We start from the raw sequence: 17,536 nt of genomic DNA, 5'->3' as shown, positions 1-17,536 counted from the left end.
GCCAAACCGGCCAGGGCTATTAAAATAATCTATATGTCTGCCTGTAGTACATACCAATACTATACTATCTGGGTTAATGTAACTTTTTAGCAAGTTTAGAAATCACATAAAGGATTCCAATATAGTTCTTTCTCAAAATTGTTTGGCTAGTGTAGGTCTTTGGTATTTGCATATTAATTTTACAGTCAGACCGGCCAGTGTGGCTCAGCAGTGGTTGAGCGTCAACCCATGCACCAAGAGGTTGTCAGTCTGATTCCTGGTCAGGGCACATACCCAGGTTGTGGACCAAACCCCAGTGGGGGGCATGCAGGAGAGGGCCAATCAGTGTTCTCTCTCATTGATGTTTCTATCTCCTTCTCCCTCTCCCTTCTTCTTTCTCTAAAATCAATAAAGACAAAAAAAAAATTAAAAAGCAAATACATTTTACAGTCAGTCTATTTCTACCTTGCTCAATTTATGAAGTTCTAGTGTTTCTTTGGATGGTTCTTTAGAATTTCTATATACACAATCATGTTATCTGTAAATATGACCTAATTCTTTTTGTTCTTTACTGCACTGGCTAAGACTTTAAACATAAGAGACTAGGAGTGGTGAGACTGGACCTCCTTGCCTTGTCCCAACTACAGGGGAAAGTATTCAGCCTTTCTCCATTCAGTATGATGTTTGCTACTGTAGACTTTGTGTGGATGCCTCTCTCAGGTTGAGGAAGTTCTTTTATTTCTAGTTTGCTTGAGTATTTATCATGAATGGACACTGATTTTTATCAAACGACTTTTCTGCATCCAGTGATGTGATCATGTAGTTTTTCTTCTTTGGACTGTTAACTTGGTAGATCACATTAAATGATTTAAAAATATTGAATAAGCCTTGCATTCCTGAAATAAACCCCTCAATATGGTCAAGGTTCTGTTCTTATAATATTGCTGGATTCAACTGCTAGTAGTATTCTATTGAGGATTTATGTATCTATATTCACAAGGGATACTTGGTCTATAATTTCCTGTACTCTCTTTGTCTAGTTTTTTTGGTATCAAGATAATAATGCCCTTATAAAAATTAACTCTATTTTCTGGAAGAGACTGTATAGAACTGGTGTAATTTCTTTAGGTGGTTGGGAGAATTTGCAGTAAAGCAATTTGTGCCTAGACATTTGTTTTATGGAAAGATTTTAAGGCTGGCTATCTGTTTTTGTAAATAAAATTTAGTTGGAACAGTCACAGCAACCTCATTTACCTATTGTCCCTCAGAGCTTAAGATGTCTGTGGGGCCCCACTGCTGTCACTGTTCTGCTGGTACCATGGTGGCATTATCTGGGGGCTAGAGTACAAAACAAAAACAGAGGAAAAAAAGAAAAGAAAAATGGGGATTTCCCTCTCTCTCTGAGAATTAGATCCTTTTCCCATTTCTCAAGCTAGAATTAGAGGGCTCCTTTGGAGCTCTGTCTGTCTGTGATAATGCCCTCTTCCAGGTTTTAGGCTGTTTGGAGTCCAGGTTGGGGAATACTGGAGGGATATGAATCATAATTTACCACAAGTTCAGTGGTACTTCAAATTCTGGTCTTCTTTTCCAACTTATCTGCTACTGTTTACTTATCAGAGATCTCAAAAAGCTGTTACACACATTCTGATTTTAAAGGTGCACTGGGTGAGTGAAATATAAAATATGCTCACATCAGCTCACCTGGAACTAAACTCACTGTGCCTTTACATTTAAGTGTTTCCTACAGACAGTATTTACTTAGTTCTTGTTTTTATTCAGTTTATTTCTGCATTTTAATTGGCATGTTTAGACCATTCGTATATATTTTAATTATTCTTTTAGAGCAATTTTAAGTTTACAGCAAATTGAGAAGGTACAGAGATATCCCATATGGTCCTACCCCTGACACACAGCCTCCTCCATTATCAATATATTCATCAGAATGGTAAGTTTATTTTTTTAACCAAGGGTGAACCAACACTGGCAACACATAATCACCTTAAGTCTATAATTTGCTTTTTGGTATAATGACATATATCCATCATTATAGTATCTTGCAGAGTATTTTCACTGGCCTAAAAATCCTTTGTGCTCTGCGTATCTGTATCTCCCACTCCCACAACCACTAATCTTTTTACTGTCTCCATACTTTTGCCTTTACCAGAATGGTGAAAGCACATGGTAGCAGGCCTTTTCAAATGGCTTCCTTCATTTAGTAATATGCATTGAAGATTCCTTCATGTCTCTCCAAGGCTTGATAGTGAGGAGACAGAGGCAGGTTAGGCAGTGAGGGACAGGACCATGGGAAGGGAAGGCTGAGACACGTGGGAAGTTTGAGATGACTGGAGCTCAGCAACACACTGGCAGGCAACTCAGCACACAGCATCTCCGGGAGTTTATTTGGACTCTTCTTCGTATCTCAAAATAAAACTAAAATCAACCTGGCAACTTTTGCCTCCCAGCCCCCAATTATAGAAATGCAAATCAGAAGCTCCCAGAAGGAGTACAGGTCAATTACATAACAAAAAAAACCCCAGAAAGGCTGGTTTCAAGCAAGGCAACAGGATTGCTGAATGAGTTCTGTGAAACTGTACAGTGTGTTCCTATTTCAGAAAGCCAGGTCACCTTAAAAAGTAAAACAAAATTGGACTTAGAAAAGAAACCAATGGCAAGTATAGGGTTGCTCCAAGGGTGTTTTCCCTCCTCCTCAGTAATAATCTGAGCTAAACTAAAATTATCAAAGAAGGAAAGCCACTAAGGCCTCTAGAGATAACTTAGGGCTGAACCCAGTCAGGCAGGAAACACAAGCTTTAAAATGTATGAATGTTGCTAAGGCAGAATTCCTTGAAAGGACCAATCAGAGGCTAGCAAGACATATATCCTACCCCTAACAACAGAGTCCCACTGGCTACCCAATTGGGTCCCCTCCCTGCTTCAGGAGTCTATCTTTAAATAAATTTTCCTATCTGCTTACTCTTGGTCCATGAACTCATTGATTTCTCAAGACAACAAACCCAACACTGCCACTTGGTTTCAATAGTTCATTTCTTTTTAGCACCGAATAATATTCCACTGTCTGGATGTATATTAAGTCTACCATCACACCATTTGTTTTTTATTTGTTCATGTTTATGTTCCTATCTTCTTTTGAACTGAAAATTTTTTTCAGGCCCTGGCTGGTGTGGCTCAGTTAGCTGTGCAACATCCAGTGCACTGAAAGGCTGCGGTTCGATCCTGGTCAGGGCACATGCTGGGGTTGCGGGCTTGATCCCTAATTAAGGCATGCGTGGAAGACAATCTATGTTTCTCTCTCTCTCTCTCCCCCCGCCCTTCTTTTCTAAAAATCAATTTAAAAAATCTTAAAAAAAAAAAAAAAAAAATTAGAAAAAAAAAAAGCCTTAACTCATTAAGGACAAAAATTAAAAAAAAAAATAGAGAAATTTTTTTCAGGATTCCATTTTATCTCCACTACAAGCTTATTAGCTATATTTTGTGGGAGAAGTTAAAATACTTTAGCTGTTGCCCTGGCTGGTGTGGCTCAATAGTTAAAGCACTGGCCTACAGACCGAAGGTTCAATTCCTGGTCCAAGGCATGCACGCACCTGAGTTACAGGTTTGATTCCCCATCTCTCACATCAATGTTTCTCTCTCTCCCTTCCTTCCTGCCTTCCACTCTATCTAAAAATATCAATGGAAAATATCCTCAGGTGAGGATTAACAACAACAAAAATTTTAGCTGTTGCTCTGGGATTTACATCGTATATTCTTTATTTATCCTAGTTAACCATTAAATTGCTTCATGTAATGTAAGAACTTCATAATTTCTTTTTTATTATTGCTAAATATTTTGTCTCCATGTTTTGAAGCCCACAATATGTTATTTGTTATTTTTGCCTTAGTCAATTATCTTTTTAAAAAAATGATTTTAGAGAGAGAGGAAGAGGAGAGAGAGAAACAGAGAGAGAAAAACACTGACTTGTCCTACTTATTTATGCACTCATTGGTTGATTCCCATATGTGCTCTGACTTGGCATCGAACCCACAACCTTGGTGTATTGGGACAACACTCTATAACCAACTAAGGTACCTGGCCAGGGCATCAATTATCTTTTAAGAAAAATTTAAAAATGAGATAATAAAGGCATTTTTTATGTGCTTATACACCTACCATTTCTGGCATTTTCCATTCCTTTGTTTAGATCCAAGTTTCCACTTGGTGGTATGTATTCTCCTTCCACTTGTGAAACTGGCTTTATATATCTTGTATTGCTGGTCAGCTAGAGATGAATTCTTTCAGCATTTTTCTTCCGGAAAAGTTTTTATTTAGTCTTCACTTTTGAAATAGATTTATCCTAGATATAGAATCTAGGTTAACTATTTATAGTACTTTGAAAATGTCATTTGATCATCATCTGGCATATGTAATTTCTAATGATTATTTTGAAGTTCTTCTTTCTTTGATTCCTCTATGTTTCCTTTTCCTCTACTTAATGTTAAGATTAAAAGAATTATCACTATCAGCATTTGATGTGTTTTGGTGTTTTCTTTGTTTTGATCTTACTTGGGGTTCACTGAGTTTATTCCATCTGTGGATTATAATTTTTATCAAATATTTTTTAAATGGCCATTATTACTTCGTCACATGTATTTTCTGTCCCTGCTTCTTCTAAGGACTTCTTTAATTACATTTAAATTAGAATGCTTCAGCACTGGCTGGTATGGCTCAGTTGGCTGAGTGTTGTCCCATGCATCAAAAGGTCACGGTTTGATACCTGGTCAGGACATATGCCAGGGTTGTAGGCTTGATCCCCAGTAGGGGCTGTGCAGGAGGCAGCCCATTAATGTTTCTCTCTCCCTCTCCCTTCCTCTCTAAGATCGGTATACAAAAAGACAACAACCATAAATTAGAGTGTTTCATATGTTCCCACAAGTAACTGGATCTATGCATTAAAAAAACACAAAAAATCTTTTCCCCTTGCTGTTTCATTTTGTATACATTTATTGCTGTATTTTCAATTTCACCAATCTTTTCTTCTGCCACTAATTCCATCAATTGACATTTTAACTTCAGGTACTGTAATTTTTATCCCTAGAAGTTCCATTTAGATTTTAAATATCTTCTCATATTCTCCTATGTTCATATAATAGTATTTATATGTTTCCACATGCCTGATTGTTAATTTCATCACTTCTGGGTCTGTTTCTACTGATTGATACTTTCCCGCATCAATGTTTGTTTGAATGCTGGCCATGATAAATTTTATGTTGTTGAGTGTCTAACTGTTGTTGTTTTCTTTTGTTGTCATTAACATTACTTATGGCTCAGTTTTTTTCTTTTCAAGGCTTGTTTTTAAGCTCCATCAAGCATCTAGCCCTGGCCAGGTAGCTCAGTTAGCCAGAGCGTTGTTCTCATATGCTAAGGTTGCAGATTCGATCTCTGGTCAGGGCACACACAGAACAAGAATCAACCAATGAATGCATAACTAAGTGGAACAACAACAACAACAAATCAATGTTTCTCTTCCTCTCTCTCTCTAAAAAAAAAATAGCAGCAGCAGCATCCAGAATCCAGAGTAGTCTTTACTCTAGGGATAGTTTATTCCCATTATGAAGCTATAGCCCTTCTGGAATCTCTACTACATAGGGTCCAATAGGGACACCCCACTGTAGCTGGTTGAAACTTGAATACCACAGCCCTGTGTCAACTCTGAGAACTGTTTGGTTCACAACTGCCCCAACTACTTTGCCTGACCTCAGGCATTTCATCCTACATATATACCCCCGGTATTCATCTAAAATTCGACAAATCTACCTTCTGTCTAAATCTCTAGAGCTTTTTCTGATTAGCATGTACTCTCTTCAGTATTCTGCCCCACAATTTTTGCCTTCTATTCATTAGTAACACTATCAGATGCTTAGCAGGGTTGAAGGTAATGATATATTTATGTACTTACATTATTCTTTCTTTATACTTCTATAGCTGAGAATAACCAAATTTTTCCTACTTTGAAATTTCCCTTTTAAATTCTTCTTCAGGATGTGCTACTTTATGATACATTGCCCTTATTATTTAAATACAAGTACATATGGCAGTGAAGGAAATATGAAACGTAGATAGTGTCAGAGGGCAACATTGGATCACACACCTCCCTCATAGTATTCTGAAAAAATCAAATCAATTACTCTAAGGATTACTAGGGAGAGAATAGTTAGGATTTCAAATTTTCACTAGACATCAAATAATATTTTGCTGTAATTAGGTAGGAGAATTTTCAAATGCTATCTTAAATTTTCCTCAAGATTAAAATATGAATTACTAATGCCTTTGAATTTTTAGCAATAGGGCCACAAAATGATTATGGTAAAGAAGAAAAGCAACATTTTCAGTTCCTAAATATCAACCCAAATACCAGAACTACACAAAACAAACCAAAAATGAGAATGTGAAAAGATTTTATTTGTGTTTGCCTCATTTTAGTTTTGCTCTGCTCAACCTTTCTGGAGAAAAGGAAAATGATACCAGCAAGGTTTTATTTCCATAGCACTGCAACCTCAAAGTGAAAAATAACAAGGTGCTGCTTTACTCTACTAGTGTTTACCTGTATCTACTGAATTCAACTTATGCAACAACACTGAAATCAAAACTATAGAATTTTATGAAATATTTTAGACATATAGAGAATAATATAATAACTACCTTGGACCCACTACTCAGTTTTGTCAAATACTAATCTTCTCCCACAGTTCCTTCAGTTAAGAAAACAAGTTCAGATACATGGCATTGAACCTCCTTCATAGCCTTTCCTGATCTTTTTTCTATCCTTCCCCAAAGATAAGGTAAGCACTACGCTGAATTCAGCGGTTATCATTCTTTCGTGTTGCTTCTTACTTTTACTGTGTGTGTATATATGTATGTTTTTAAAATTCATATAAATGGTATATTGTACAAATCATTCTGCAACTTTTTTTTGTTCAAAGTTGCTTTTTTTAAAAGAGAGAAAGTAAGGGAGAGGGAGAGATAGAAACACTGATATATTGATGTAAGAGAGAGACATTGATAGGCTGCCTCCTGAACGCTCTCTACTGGGGATCAAGCCTACAACCCAGGCATGTGCCCTTACTGGGAATCAAACCGGGACCTCTCAGTCCTTGGGATGACACTCAATCGACTGAGCCACACCGGCATGGCTCAATGTTGCTTTTGACAGATACACATATATGATTTATTTTATCTGCCTTATTTTATTATACACAACTACCATATTTATCTATCTTCTGTTGATGGACATATTAAGGCTGCTTCTGATTTTTCACTTCTAGAAACCATACTGTTGTGAAAATTCTTGTACACAGGCTGTGGGAGAGACTGTTCACAATACATGCCAAGAAAAAAACCGTGGCTGTAGGGATGGTACATCTATACTTAACTTGATGGTATCTAACTGTTCTCTACAGTTGTGTACCAATTAAGACTACCAACAGAAGAGTATAAAAGTTACACTTGTCTATATTCTTGCCACCACTTGGTCTTGTTATATTTTATGTACTTTTTCCCCATAGTGATGAATAAGAAACAGTGTCTTACAGTTTAATTATCCTTTCCCTGAGTTACTAGTGATGTTGAGTAACTTTTCACTGAAGTTTGTTATACATTAAACTTTCCTACAGTAAAGGTGGGTCAAGAAGACTCGTAGGTAATAAATGCTTAAATGACTACAAAAGGTTTCATAATCAAAATCTACCTTTTGGAGCTAAGTGTGTATTATGTAGGAACTATCGGTGCCCATATAAGTAAACAATCAATGAGCTATAACAAAGAAATGTAGAAGTGACCAGTCCTTGAACACTGTAGGATTTGAGGAGGTAGAATAGTGGAGAGCATTCTAGACAAATATATTTTGAATACAATAACTACTGAATAATTCTCTTTATTTTACTGCTATTGGTGATATTACTCAGTCATTTTGGAAATGAAAATACTTTCTTTGTTATATTTGTAACTTAGTAAATACTAGTTAATTCTTAAAGAATAGTTTTCTGAATTATTCTCTGGTACTCAAAATAAGAGCTACACAGTATGTAACATACAGTTTAACTAGCAGAAATAAGATTTAAATATAAGTTTTCTTTCAGTTACTTCTTTAAAAGAAATTTTACCTTTTGCAACAGCATGGATGCACCGGGAAAGTATTATGCCAAGTGAAGCAAGCCAGTCAGAGAAAGACAAATACCATATGATTTCACTTATATGTGAAACCTAATGAACAAAGTAAACTAACAAACAAAATAGAAACAGACTCAGATACAGAGAACAGTTGACAGCTGTCAGAAGGGAGGGGTGTTGCCGGGCTGGGTGAAAAATGTGAAGGGATTAAAAAATACACAAAGAAAGAAACAAAAACCACCACACAGACAAGAGTATGGTGATTGCCAGAGGAAAAGGGAGGTAGGGGGAAGCAGAAGAGGATAAAGGGGGAATAAATGGTAAAGGAAGGAGATTTGACTCTGAGTGGTGAACATATGATACAATATACAGATGATACATTATTGAGTTGTACACCTGAAAACCTGTATAACTTTATTAAACAAAGTCACCCCAATAACTTAAATAAAAATTATAATAAATAACTTTTTAATGAAATGATATGTCATCTAAAATTTATGTAGACAGTAAGAACATCTTATTTTAGTATCTGTTACACTACTTCAAATACAATGGGCACATAAAAAGTGGTTGTAGAATGAATGAATATTGTATACTTCAGAAAAAATAAGACATTTCTCTCCACTCTTTTCTTTCTTACCTGCTTTAATTGAAAATGGCTTTTCCAATAGAAATATTGTTTGTTTCCAGTGTGTTTCGGTACTCTGGGGGCCAGTAGAGAACACAACCTGCAGTGGTAGAGTTTGAAAGTATCTGATGAAGTACAAGATATTTAATATCATGGTACATTAATCTACTACATCAAATATAAACTCCAATTGCTTACAATAGCAAAATGCTTATGATCAAACACCGTGGGGCACAAAAATAAAATGCAATGTATTTCACATAATTAATTCTTATGGGAGAACTCATAATACTTACCCGCTTGTGACAATTCTTCTCAAAATATATATCAAAGTAGCCAGCAATTGCCTGTTTGTTTTTTTAAAAGAAGAAAATAAATAATTTAACTAACTATATAACATAACTTATTATTCAGTCTTTCAAAACATGGCAAATAAGAAAACATTTCAAAGACCAGCTACCTCTTAAACTTATGGCAGGTCACCATTTTTCCTGAAAAAGATGTTGTAAGTAAAAATAAAGTAATATAATTTGGCTTTTCTCCATAGAAACAACATAATAAGGTTAACGAGGCTAATCAAATAATCAATGTGTTTTATGAGAGAAATGATCATGGCAGACTACTGAAAGGCGAGAGACTATAAGGAGAGAGAGGGGCTCGGCCACTGAGATGCTGCCATTTGAGGTGGACCCTCCGCTCTCGTCAAGCCTCCAGACAACTGCAGCAGCACAAGAGACCCCAGGAGAGACCAGCAGAAAAACTAGCAGACAGGTCTAGCCAGATAGCAGAATCATAAACAAATAAATCTAAATGATTATGACTTCAAGACATTAAGTTTTGGGGTGGTATGTTACACAGCAATACATAACTAAAACATACTCTTATACAAAGACAGCTCATTGAATTTCTTCTGATATTGTGCAACCAATTTTAAAGCAAATACTATGAATATTTTTGCAATGAGATCAATGGAATATTTAAATACTTTTTTCCTAAAAATAAAATAGAGCAATAGTACTCAAATAAAACCTATGTTTAAGTAAATATCCAAAACAGAAATCTTAATTAGATTTATTATGGTGATCATTTTGCAACATATATGAATATTGAATAATTATACTGTACATCTGAAACTAATATAATTTTATATGTCAATTATAGCTCAATAAAAATAAAGAACTAAAAGAAAAAGAAACTCTAAAGTAACTCTAAGGCTTACTATGATAGTACAAAAGGGCCTCTAAAAGAAATTAACATATTCAGATGAACATATATTTTTCATTTATTTTTGTTTCAAGTTTAAATGATACCATTCCCTTCTCTTTCCCTAATGGGATTAGCTTGACTTAGTCTATTTTTAAAACTGGCATTAAATAAAGCTTATAAAAGTGTTAAAAACAGGACACTGCTGCTTTTGTTGAGAATGTGAAGTTCTATTGATCTGTAGGGTTAATATGCATTGAATCCAAACCAAACTCAATATTTAACCTTCAGGTTCATTATACTTTAGACACCAAGAGAAAATCGAAATACTATTTATAATTCTGTCAAATGGAATTATAAAGCAACATAGTACTCAGCTACAGATTATTACAGAAAACCATGTAGCTAATGAGAACATTTCTAAAATATATCCTTTCTTTTTTTCAGTTGATTTCCTGATACTCTCTGCTGATTAACAGTTTTCTCAGATTTATTCCTGTATGTCTATCTTGTTCACGCAGAGCAGTGCCTGGGCACACAATTAATATTTGCTGAGTGAATGTGCTATGATACACAATTTTATTACAGTACTTATCATACCATGCTTTAGTTAGTTTGCCCTATCAGACTGCAATTTATTTATAAGCAAAGTCCATAAGGAATTTCTATTTTTATGCCCTTTACCAAGCATAATTCTCTTATACAGCAGGTTCTCAATAAACTTTTTTTTGCATTTATCTTCAGATAGAGCGGACCAGGGGTGGGGGGGAGAAAAAGAGAGAAACATCAATGTGAGAGAGACACATCAGAGACACATCAACTGGTTGCCACCCGCACAACCCCAATGGGGCCAGGGACAAACTGCAACCGACGTATGTGCCCTTATAGCGGGAACCGAACCTGGAATGCTCTGGTCCATGGGCCGACGCTCTAACCACTGAGCAAAATCAGCTAGGGCTCAATAAATTTTAAATTAAGTTTTTTAGTCTTCAGTTCCTTAAATATAGCTAGCCTCATTACATAGTGCACTTTATGAAATAAATGAATAAAGTTGAATGGAACTAATAATTTTCAACTGTGAAAAAAATGGAGTGTAGAACAAATATGGGGAAGAAAGAGCTATTGCAGAGGATCCCCTAATACTATGTATAAAGCTGCAGAAGTCTCAGCCTATCCCTGGAGCTACATAGCTCAGGTGAGATCCAAACCAATATAACAAAAGCTGAGAGAATTGATCTAAAACCTGAATCACCTGAATCACTGGCACAAGTCCCAGGATTAACCCCTGAAAAAACTTGTGTGGGAAAAACCCAAACCAACAGGTAAAGATTTAGAGAATTAAACTAAGATTTGAAACAAAACAAAACAAAACTGTGTAAGTCTCAGACTAATTCCTTAGTGCAGATATGCAAGAGAGACCCAAAGCAGTATAACGAATGCTTAGAGAACAACTCAGATTTGAACCACTGTCTGCCCAGATGCTGTTGACAGAACTTATATTTTGACTTTAACTGGGTTGACTGCATGCTAACACCAAACAAGAACATTCTCCAGACAATTATAACATTACTAAGAACCCATACAACACAGCACGTACAATATATACAATACAATACAAAATTACTCAACATACAAAGAACCAGGAAAATTTAACCAACTCTTCAAGAGAAAAGATAATCAAGAGATACCAACTCTGAGATGACCCAGATGCTAGGACCATCAAAGACTTTAAAGCAGCAATAACTATACTTGAATGAGGTAATAGAAAACATATTGACACAAATCAGAAGACAGAAAATCTTAGTAGAAAAAATAGAAACTATATATAAAAAAAAGAACCACACATAATATTTAGAACTGAAAAATACAGTAATTGAAACAAAAGAACTCCCTGGACTGAATTGCAGAATGGAGATGACAGAGAGAAAAACAAAACAAAATAAAAAAAAAACAGTGAATTTGAAGACAGATCAACAGAAATTACATAATCTGAAAAACCAAGGGGAAAAGATTGAAACAAAATGCACAGCCTCAAGGACCTATAAATCTAACATACATGTCCTTGGAGGTCATGCTGGAAAAGAAAAAGCTACTGGAGAAGGAAAAAAACCTTTTAAATTTCTATATCCAGCAAAAATAAAGACATTTTCAAGTGAAGGAAACAAAAATAACTCAGACTTTTTAGAAGAAACCTTTACAGGAAGCCCTTCAGGCTGATGGGCCATAATAGAAGGAAAATGGAAATATCAAAAATAATAAAAAGACAACAGGAATGATAAATAGTTGGGTTTTATAAAAAGTTTACCTTTTCCCTCTGAATTCTTTCACAATACTTATGATTGTTTAAGATAAAATTTTAACATCATCTGGTGGAGTATCAATGAATCCACATGTAATCATAAAGATCAGTGCAGAGGTAAGAGGGAGGAAGAGTGAAATCCCACCAACACATACAAGTATTTATAAAATTTGGAACTGAAGAAGAATTTTTAAATGCCTCACACAGGAAGACTTAATATGAGGGAAATTTAAAACTTTAATATCAAAATTATAAGGCAACAAATTTGAGCATATTTGAAATATATATAAAACAAGGGGCACTTGTTATTTGTACATTAAACTTCTACAAGTTAGTAAGAAAATAATATGTCACAAATTTTTTAAAAAAGACAAAGGAAATTTAAAAAAATCAAATGATTTAAGCATGTTAAAAAAGTTGTTTGGCCTACTTAAAGAAAATGAGTAAGTTAAAACAAACAGATACTATTCTCCTCTATCATATAGGGGAAATCATTTTTTAAATAATAATGTCCACAATTCAGTGGGAAACGTGGCACTCGTGGGTGGGAAAATAAACTGAAATAACCTTTCTAGAGGGAACTTAGCAATACATATTAAAAGATAAAACATTTGTATTAGAAAGATGTCAGACATAAAATAGTACACACTACTAATTCTGTTTAAATATAGAATATTCAAAAACAGCAAAACTTATAGTGTAGTAAGTCAGTATAGTATTTATCCTTACACAGGGATAGAAACAGAAAGTGGTTCATGGTGGGCTCCTGGTTTGCAGGTAATATTCTGCTTTTTAAGCTGAGTGCTGGGTACATGGTGGGAATTCACTTGGGGCAATTTTATCACATTATACTTCTTTGTGCACTTTTCTGTTTCTGTCATTTTTGTGTACTCCTCTGTTTTGTAAGTGTATATTATATATTCAATAAAGTGTTTACATAATGTACATACTCAGTAACCTAAGTCTTCTAAAAAGTATTCTATAGAGGTTATTAAGGATACTTACTAAGATTTAGCCATGTCAATTTTAGCTCAAATTTTCAACAATAGGTGAGCAGTTAATAAATCATAATATCTCCAATATAATGAAATACCATTTGGCCATCAAAAGTAATCCTATAGCTAAATATTTATTAATTTGGAAAAATAGTCACAGTATACTATTAGATGAAAATAATAATGAAAAAAAATATATATGTTATGCAAATGTCGACATATATGTATGTCGACAAGATACTGAAAGTAGGTGACAAATTTGGAATATTCATATTCTTTTTTTTTTTAAATCCTTACCCGAGGATATTTCCCATTTATTTTCAGACAGAGTGGAGGGAGGGAGGAGGAGAGAGAAAGAGAGAAACATCGATGTGAAAGAGATACATTGACTGGTTGCCTCCTGCATGACCTGGACCAGAGCCAGGGACCAACCATAACCAAGGTACGTGCCCTTGATCTGAACTGAACCAGCGATTCTTTGGTCCCCGGGCCGACACTCTAACCGCTGAGCCAAACGGGCTAGGATGGAATACTCATATTCTTTATGCTCATCTATAATTTATATTTCTCATAAAAATTCACAGCTTCTTATAATCATAAGTTATTTTTAATAATACTTGAATTAAATGGTCTATAATATTGCATGAAGGCATACCATCACCTTTGTATCAATTCCCTTAGTGACTCCTCAAAATCAGTCATCTCTGTAACTCCAAGGGCTAGGTCAGTGTCTAATATGCAGGAGAAACTAAATGAATTAAAGAAAAAAAAAATGACAATTTTCCCCCAACTAACTAGTCCACAATAAAATTTTTCAATAAAGAGATTAGCAAATACAAACTAAAAAAAAGTAAAAATTAGAGGAGTAAAGCTGTAAATGGAATAGTGACAGTAATAGAAATTGTCAAACTATATGAAAACATTAAGAAGACTTTTAGACCTGGCCAGTTTGTCTCAGCAGTTAGAGCGTCGGCCTGCGGACCAGAGAGAGACCAGGGTTCAGTTCCTCCTAAGGGCACGTACCTTGCTTGTGGTTTTTCCCCAGCCCCGGTTGGGGTTGTGTGGTGGCAACCCGTCAATGTGTCTCTTTCTCTCTTCCTCCCTCTCTCTCTCCAGCTCCATCTGAAGATAAATGCAAAAAAAAAAAAAAAAAAAAATGTCCTAAGGTGAGAAAAAAAAAAAGACTTTTAAAGATTTTAGTAAGTGGGTTTCATGGGAAGAGGTTTATTTTCTAATTATTCTTTTTTTTTTTTAATTTGTTTTTTTTATCCTCACCTGAGGACATTTTTCCATTTTCTGTTCAGACAGAGTGGGAGGGAGGGAGAGGAAGAGAGAGAGAAACATTGATGTGAAAGGGACACAGCAAGTGGCTGCCACCCGTACGACCAACCAGGGCCAGGGACAAACTGCAACCGAGGTGCGCGCGCCCTTAGCAGGAACTGAACCTGGGTCTCTCTGGACCGCAGGCCAATGCTCTAACCGCTAAGCCAAACCGGCTAGGGCTCTAATTATTCTTTAAGGTACATTTGTTTTACATACTCCTTATATTCTGTTATAAAAAAATAAGTTCATCAATCAATCAGTCAATATGTTCAGATAATCTACTCATTGGTTAGCATTCATATAACTGAGAAAGTGAAAGACTTCTTACTCTGAGACACCAAAAGGAACTTCTGGTTTATAAATGGGTGATTACTCTTAAACATAAGCAAGACCAAGAATGCCATTTAAATTTTTTTTTCTGTATAAGTGATCCTTGATAATTACAATAGAGACTAGAAAATAAAACTCCTGAACTTGAAAGATAGCCACATAAACCAACTGAACTATGATTAGCGTTTTTATTTCTGCAAAGCCATTATAACCAAATATGTCAGCTGATTTGGGGATGAAACTATTCTGCTGCAGAATATAAATATGCCACTTTTTTTTCAATTATAGTTTTACTACCTTGTTACCATCATGCCATCACTTTAACAGGGTATCTCTAGATCTTTTAAATGTTAATTTCAATGAATTACCCTTTCTCTGTGGAAGTTATTAAAATAGAAAAAACAACAAGCATAGGAAATTGAAAATGAAGACTAACCAGACAATGGTAATAAATAACTGCAGCACAGCTTGACATGTGCTTGAGAAAGATCAGATATGTTAGAAGACCTGATCACAGAATAAATTCCTCTTTTGTTCCACATATATATCTTGTCAGAAGCAAAACGCTGAGGGAAAAATAAGCATTAAAATCAAATATCTGTAGAAACTGAGTTAATCTACAAAGGCAAGGTCACAATTAAATTTAAAAAATTTCACTGAATTATACCATGTCAGGAAATTTTTAGTTATAAAGCCCCTTAGACTCAGAGAAGGGAAAATTAATGGTAATTAAGAACACTGATGATGATAGGAAAAAAAGAGAAACTAAAAACAACAAAACAAAACAAAACCCAGAATAAAAGGAAAACACGTGTACAGTAAATTTCTGGAATAGTTTGCTCATACTTGTAGTTTGGTGAGAATACTCCATAATTACTTGGAAGTACATAGGAAAATAATACAAATATATAGCTTTATTGTGCGTCTTAAACATTCCTAAGCATTTGAATGCAGTTTCAGAATGAGCTGTTCATCTCTCTGGATTTCACACACACACAAAAGAAAATAATTTACAGCATTTGTAAAAGGAATCATTTAAAAATCTGTTTTAAGCCACAATTTGCTTGTTTATCCCATGCACATAAAGGTATATACAGTTCGTTGTATACATGCTCATTTGAAGAACAATGACTTGAAATAAAAATGAATTACTTTCTCATGTATTTTGGTGTGACGAGTCTTTCTTTAAAGAGGAGGTATCGGGTGTGTGTGTGTGTGTGTGTATGTAACAGGATGGCAGCCAATGAAATAAGATCAGACTAGACCTTATGAGGAAGAAGGAAATTAAAAATTATCATTATCACTATCACCTGCAGGGAGTAATTTATCATTTCTGTTCTTCATTGGTATCATGTTCCAACAGCGTGTGGTTACAGCAGATACAATTAGGCAGCTGTCCACAGAAGTAGGAGGATAATGTGCTTTTGATGGAGTTTATCCAAGCATGGAGACAGAGTGCTTGTAATCCATGCAGCAGAATCACTATAACAAAAATACAATTCATTTTTTGTTGAAGTATTTCTTTCAGAATCTTAATATGGAATTTGAAAGCCAACTGCTGAATCTAAAGCAAGTAAAGAAAAAGTAAAAAGATAATGCATAAAAATGATTATTAAAGCTTACATCATTGTATATAAACCAACCAGATGAAAATACAAACAAAAGCTATACAAGCTGCTGCAAAAGAAGCATGATCTCTGCTAGTGATAACTGGTATTAAAACTAAGAAAACATAATCAGCAAATATGAAAATTATATGATTTTCTCTCAATATTAACTATACTTTAAATTATGGACTCTTCCTTCTTCAATTAATTTTCTATTTTATCCCAAGAGCAAATTTGCATCTTTTCTTTCTTTCATAATTCCTCTAGGGAACAATACGCATTAAGTGCCATATACTTCTCAAGGGATGCTGCCAAATTGAGTAGTTTAGAAACAGACCTAGCAATATGGGAAGTAGCAAAACAGACAATAGGTCTAAAAATTTTAAGAGGTACTTTTACTGAAAAACGCAGTGTAATTAATTTTTATCTACTTGAAATATTCACAGATTATAAATAAAATTATTTAAAATTTACCTGGATTAATCCCTTGTAATTTCAAAATTATTATAGTGATTTTAGGGGGCAAAAAGAATCACCTTTTCAGAGCCTAAAACATAAGTACTTTAATTCTGAGGTTTCATAAATTGATACCTTACATGCCCTAACTGCTCTACATGTCTTCCTAGCAATAAACACAAGATATTGTTTTATACATTCAATATTCATTGAGATTCATCAATATTTTCACTTTAAAAGTATAATGTACATGCAGAAATTTTACACTTAAGTGTGTATTGTGATGAATTTTCAAACAGAATACAGCACCCTAGTAAATTCTCCTTATGCACTTAGCTAATCCTAGGCACCTTCATCCCACAGGGTATCTACTATCCTGATTTCTTTTTTTCCAGCTTTATTAACATTGTGTAAATTTAAGGTATGTAGTGTGTTGACTTGATACACTTATATATTGCAAAATGATTATCACTACAGTGTTAGCTGACATCATCATCAGAATCACACAATTACCAGTCCTTTTTTGGTGGTAAGAACATTTAAGATCTATTT

At 34.8% G+C, this 17,536-nt stretch overlaps 1 protein-coding gene across 6 annotated transcripts in view; it reads right to left on the bottom strand.

Moving 5' to 3' along the window:
- The window catches only part of PRMT3 (protein arginine methyltransferase 3), a 118,826-nt gene that overhangs the window by 10,684 nt on the left and 90,606 nt on the right, over positions 1-17,536 (bottom strand). For 5 of the 6 annotated variants that reach the window (XM_036259191.1, XM_036259193.1, XM_036259195.1 and 2 more), the window contains 2 exons: positions 9,068-9,118; positions 8,784-8,871 (listed from right to left, as the gene is read on the bottom strand). In XM_036259191.1, coding sequence (XP_036115084.1) covers positions 8,784-8,871; positions 9,068-9,118 — 139 coding nt within the window. Of the gene's footprint in view, positions 1-8,783; positions 8,872-9,067; positions 9,119-16,295; positions 16,404-17,536 lie in introns of those variants that run through there. The other variant, XM_036259196.1, reaches the window with a different exon arrangement.

Source organism: Molossus molossus, unplaced genomic scaffold, assembly GCF_014108415.1.
Source record: "Molossus molossus isolate mMolMol1 unplaced genomic scaffold, mMolMol1.p scaffold_m16_p_13, whole genome shotgun sequence".
Taxonomy (NCBI): domain Eukaryota; kingdom Metazoa; phylum Chordata; class Mammalia; order Chiroptera; family Molossidae; genus Molossus; species Molossus molossus.
This window is presented reverse-complemented; position numbering and strand designations above follow the sequence as displayed.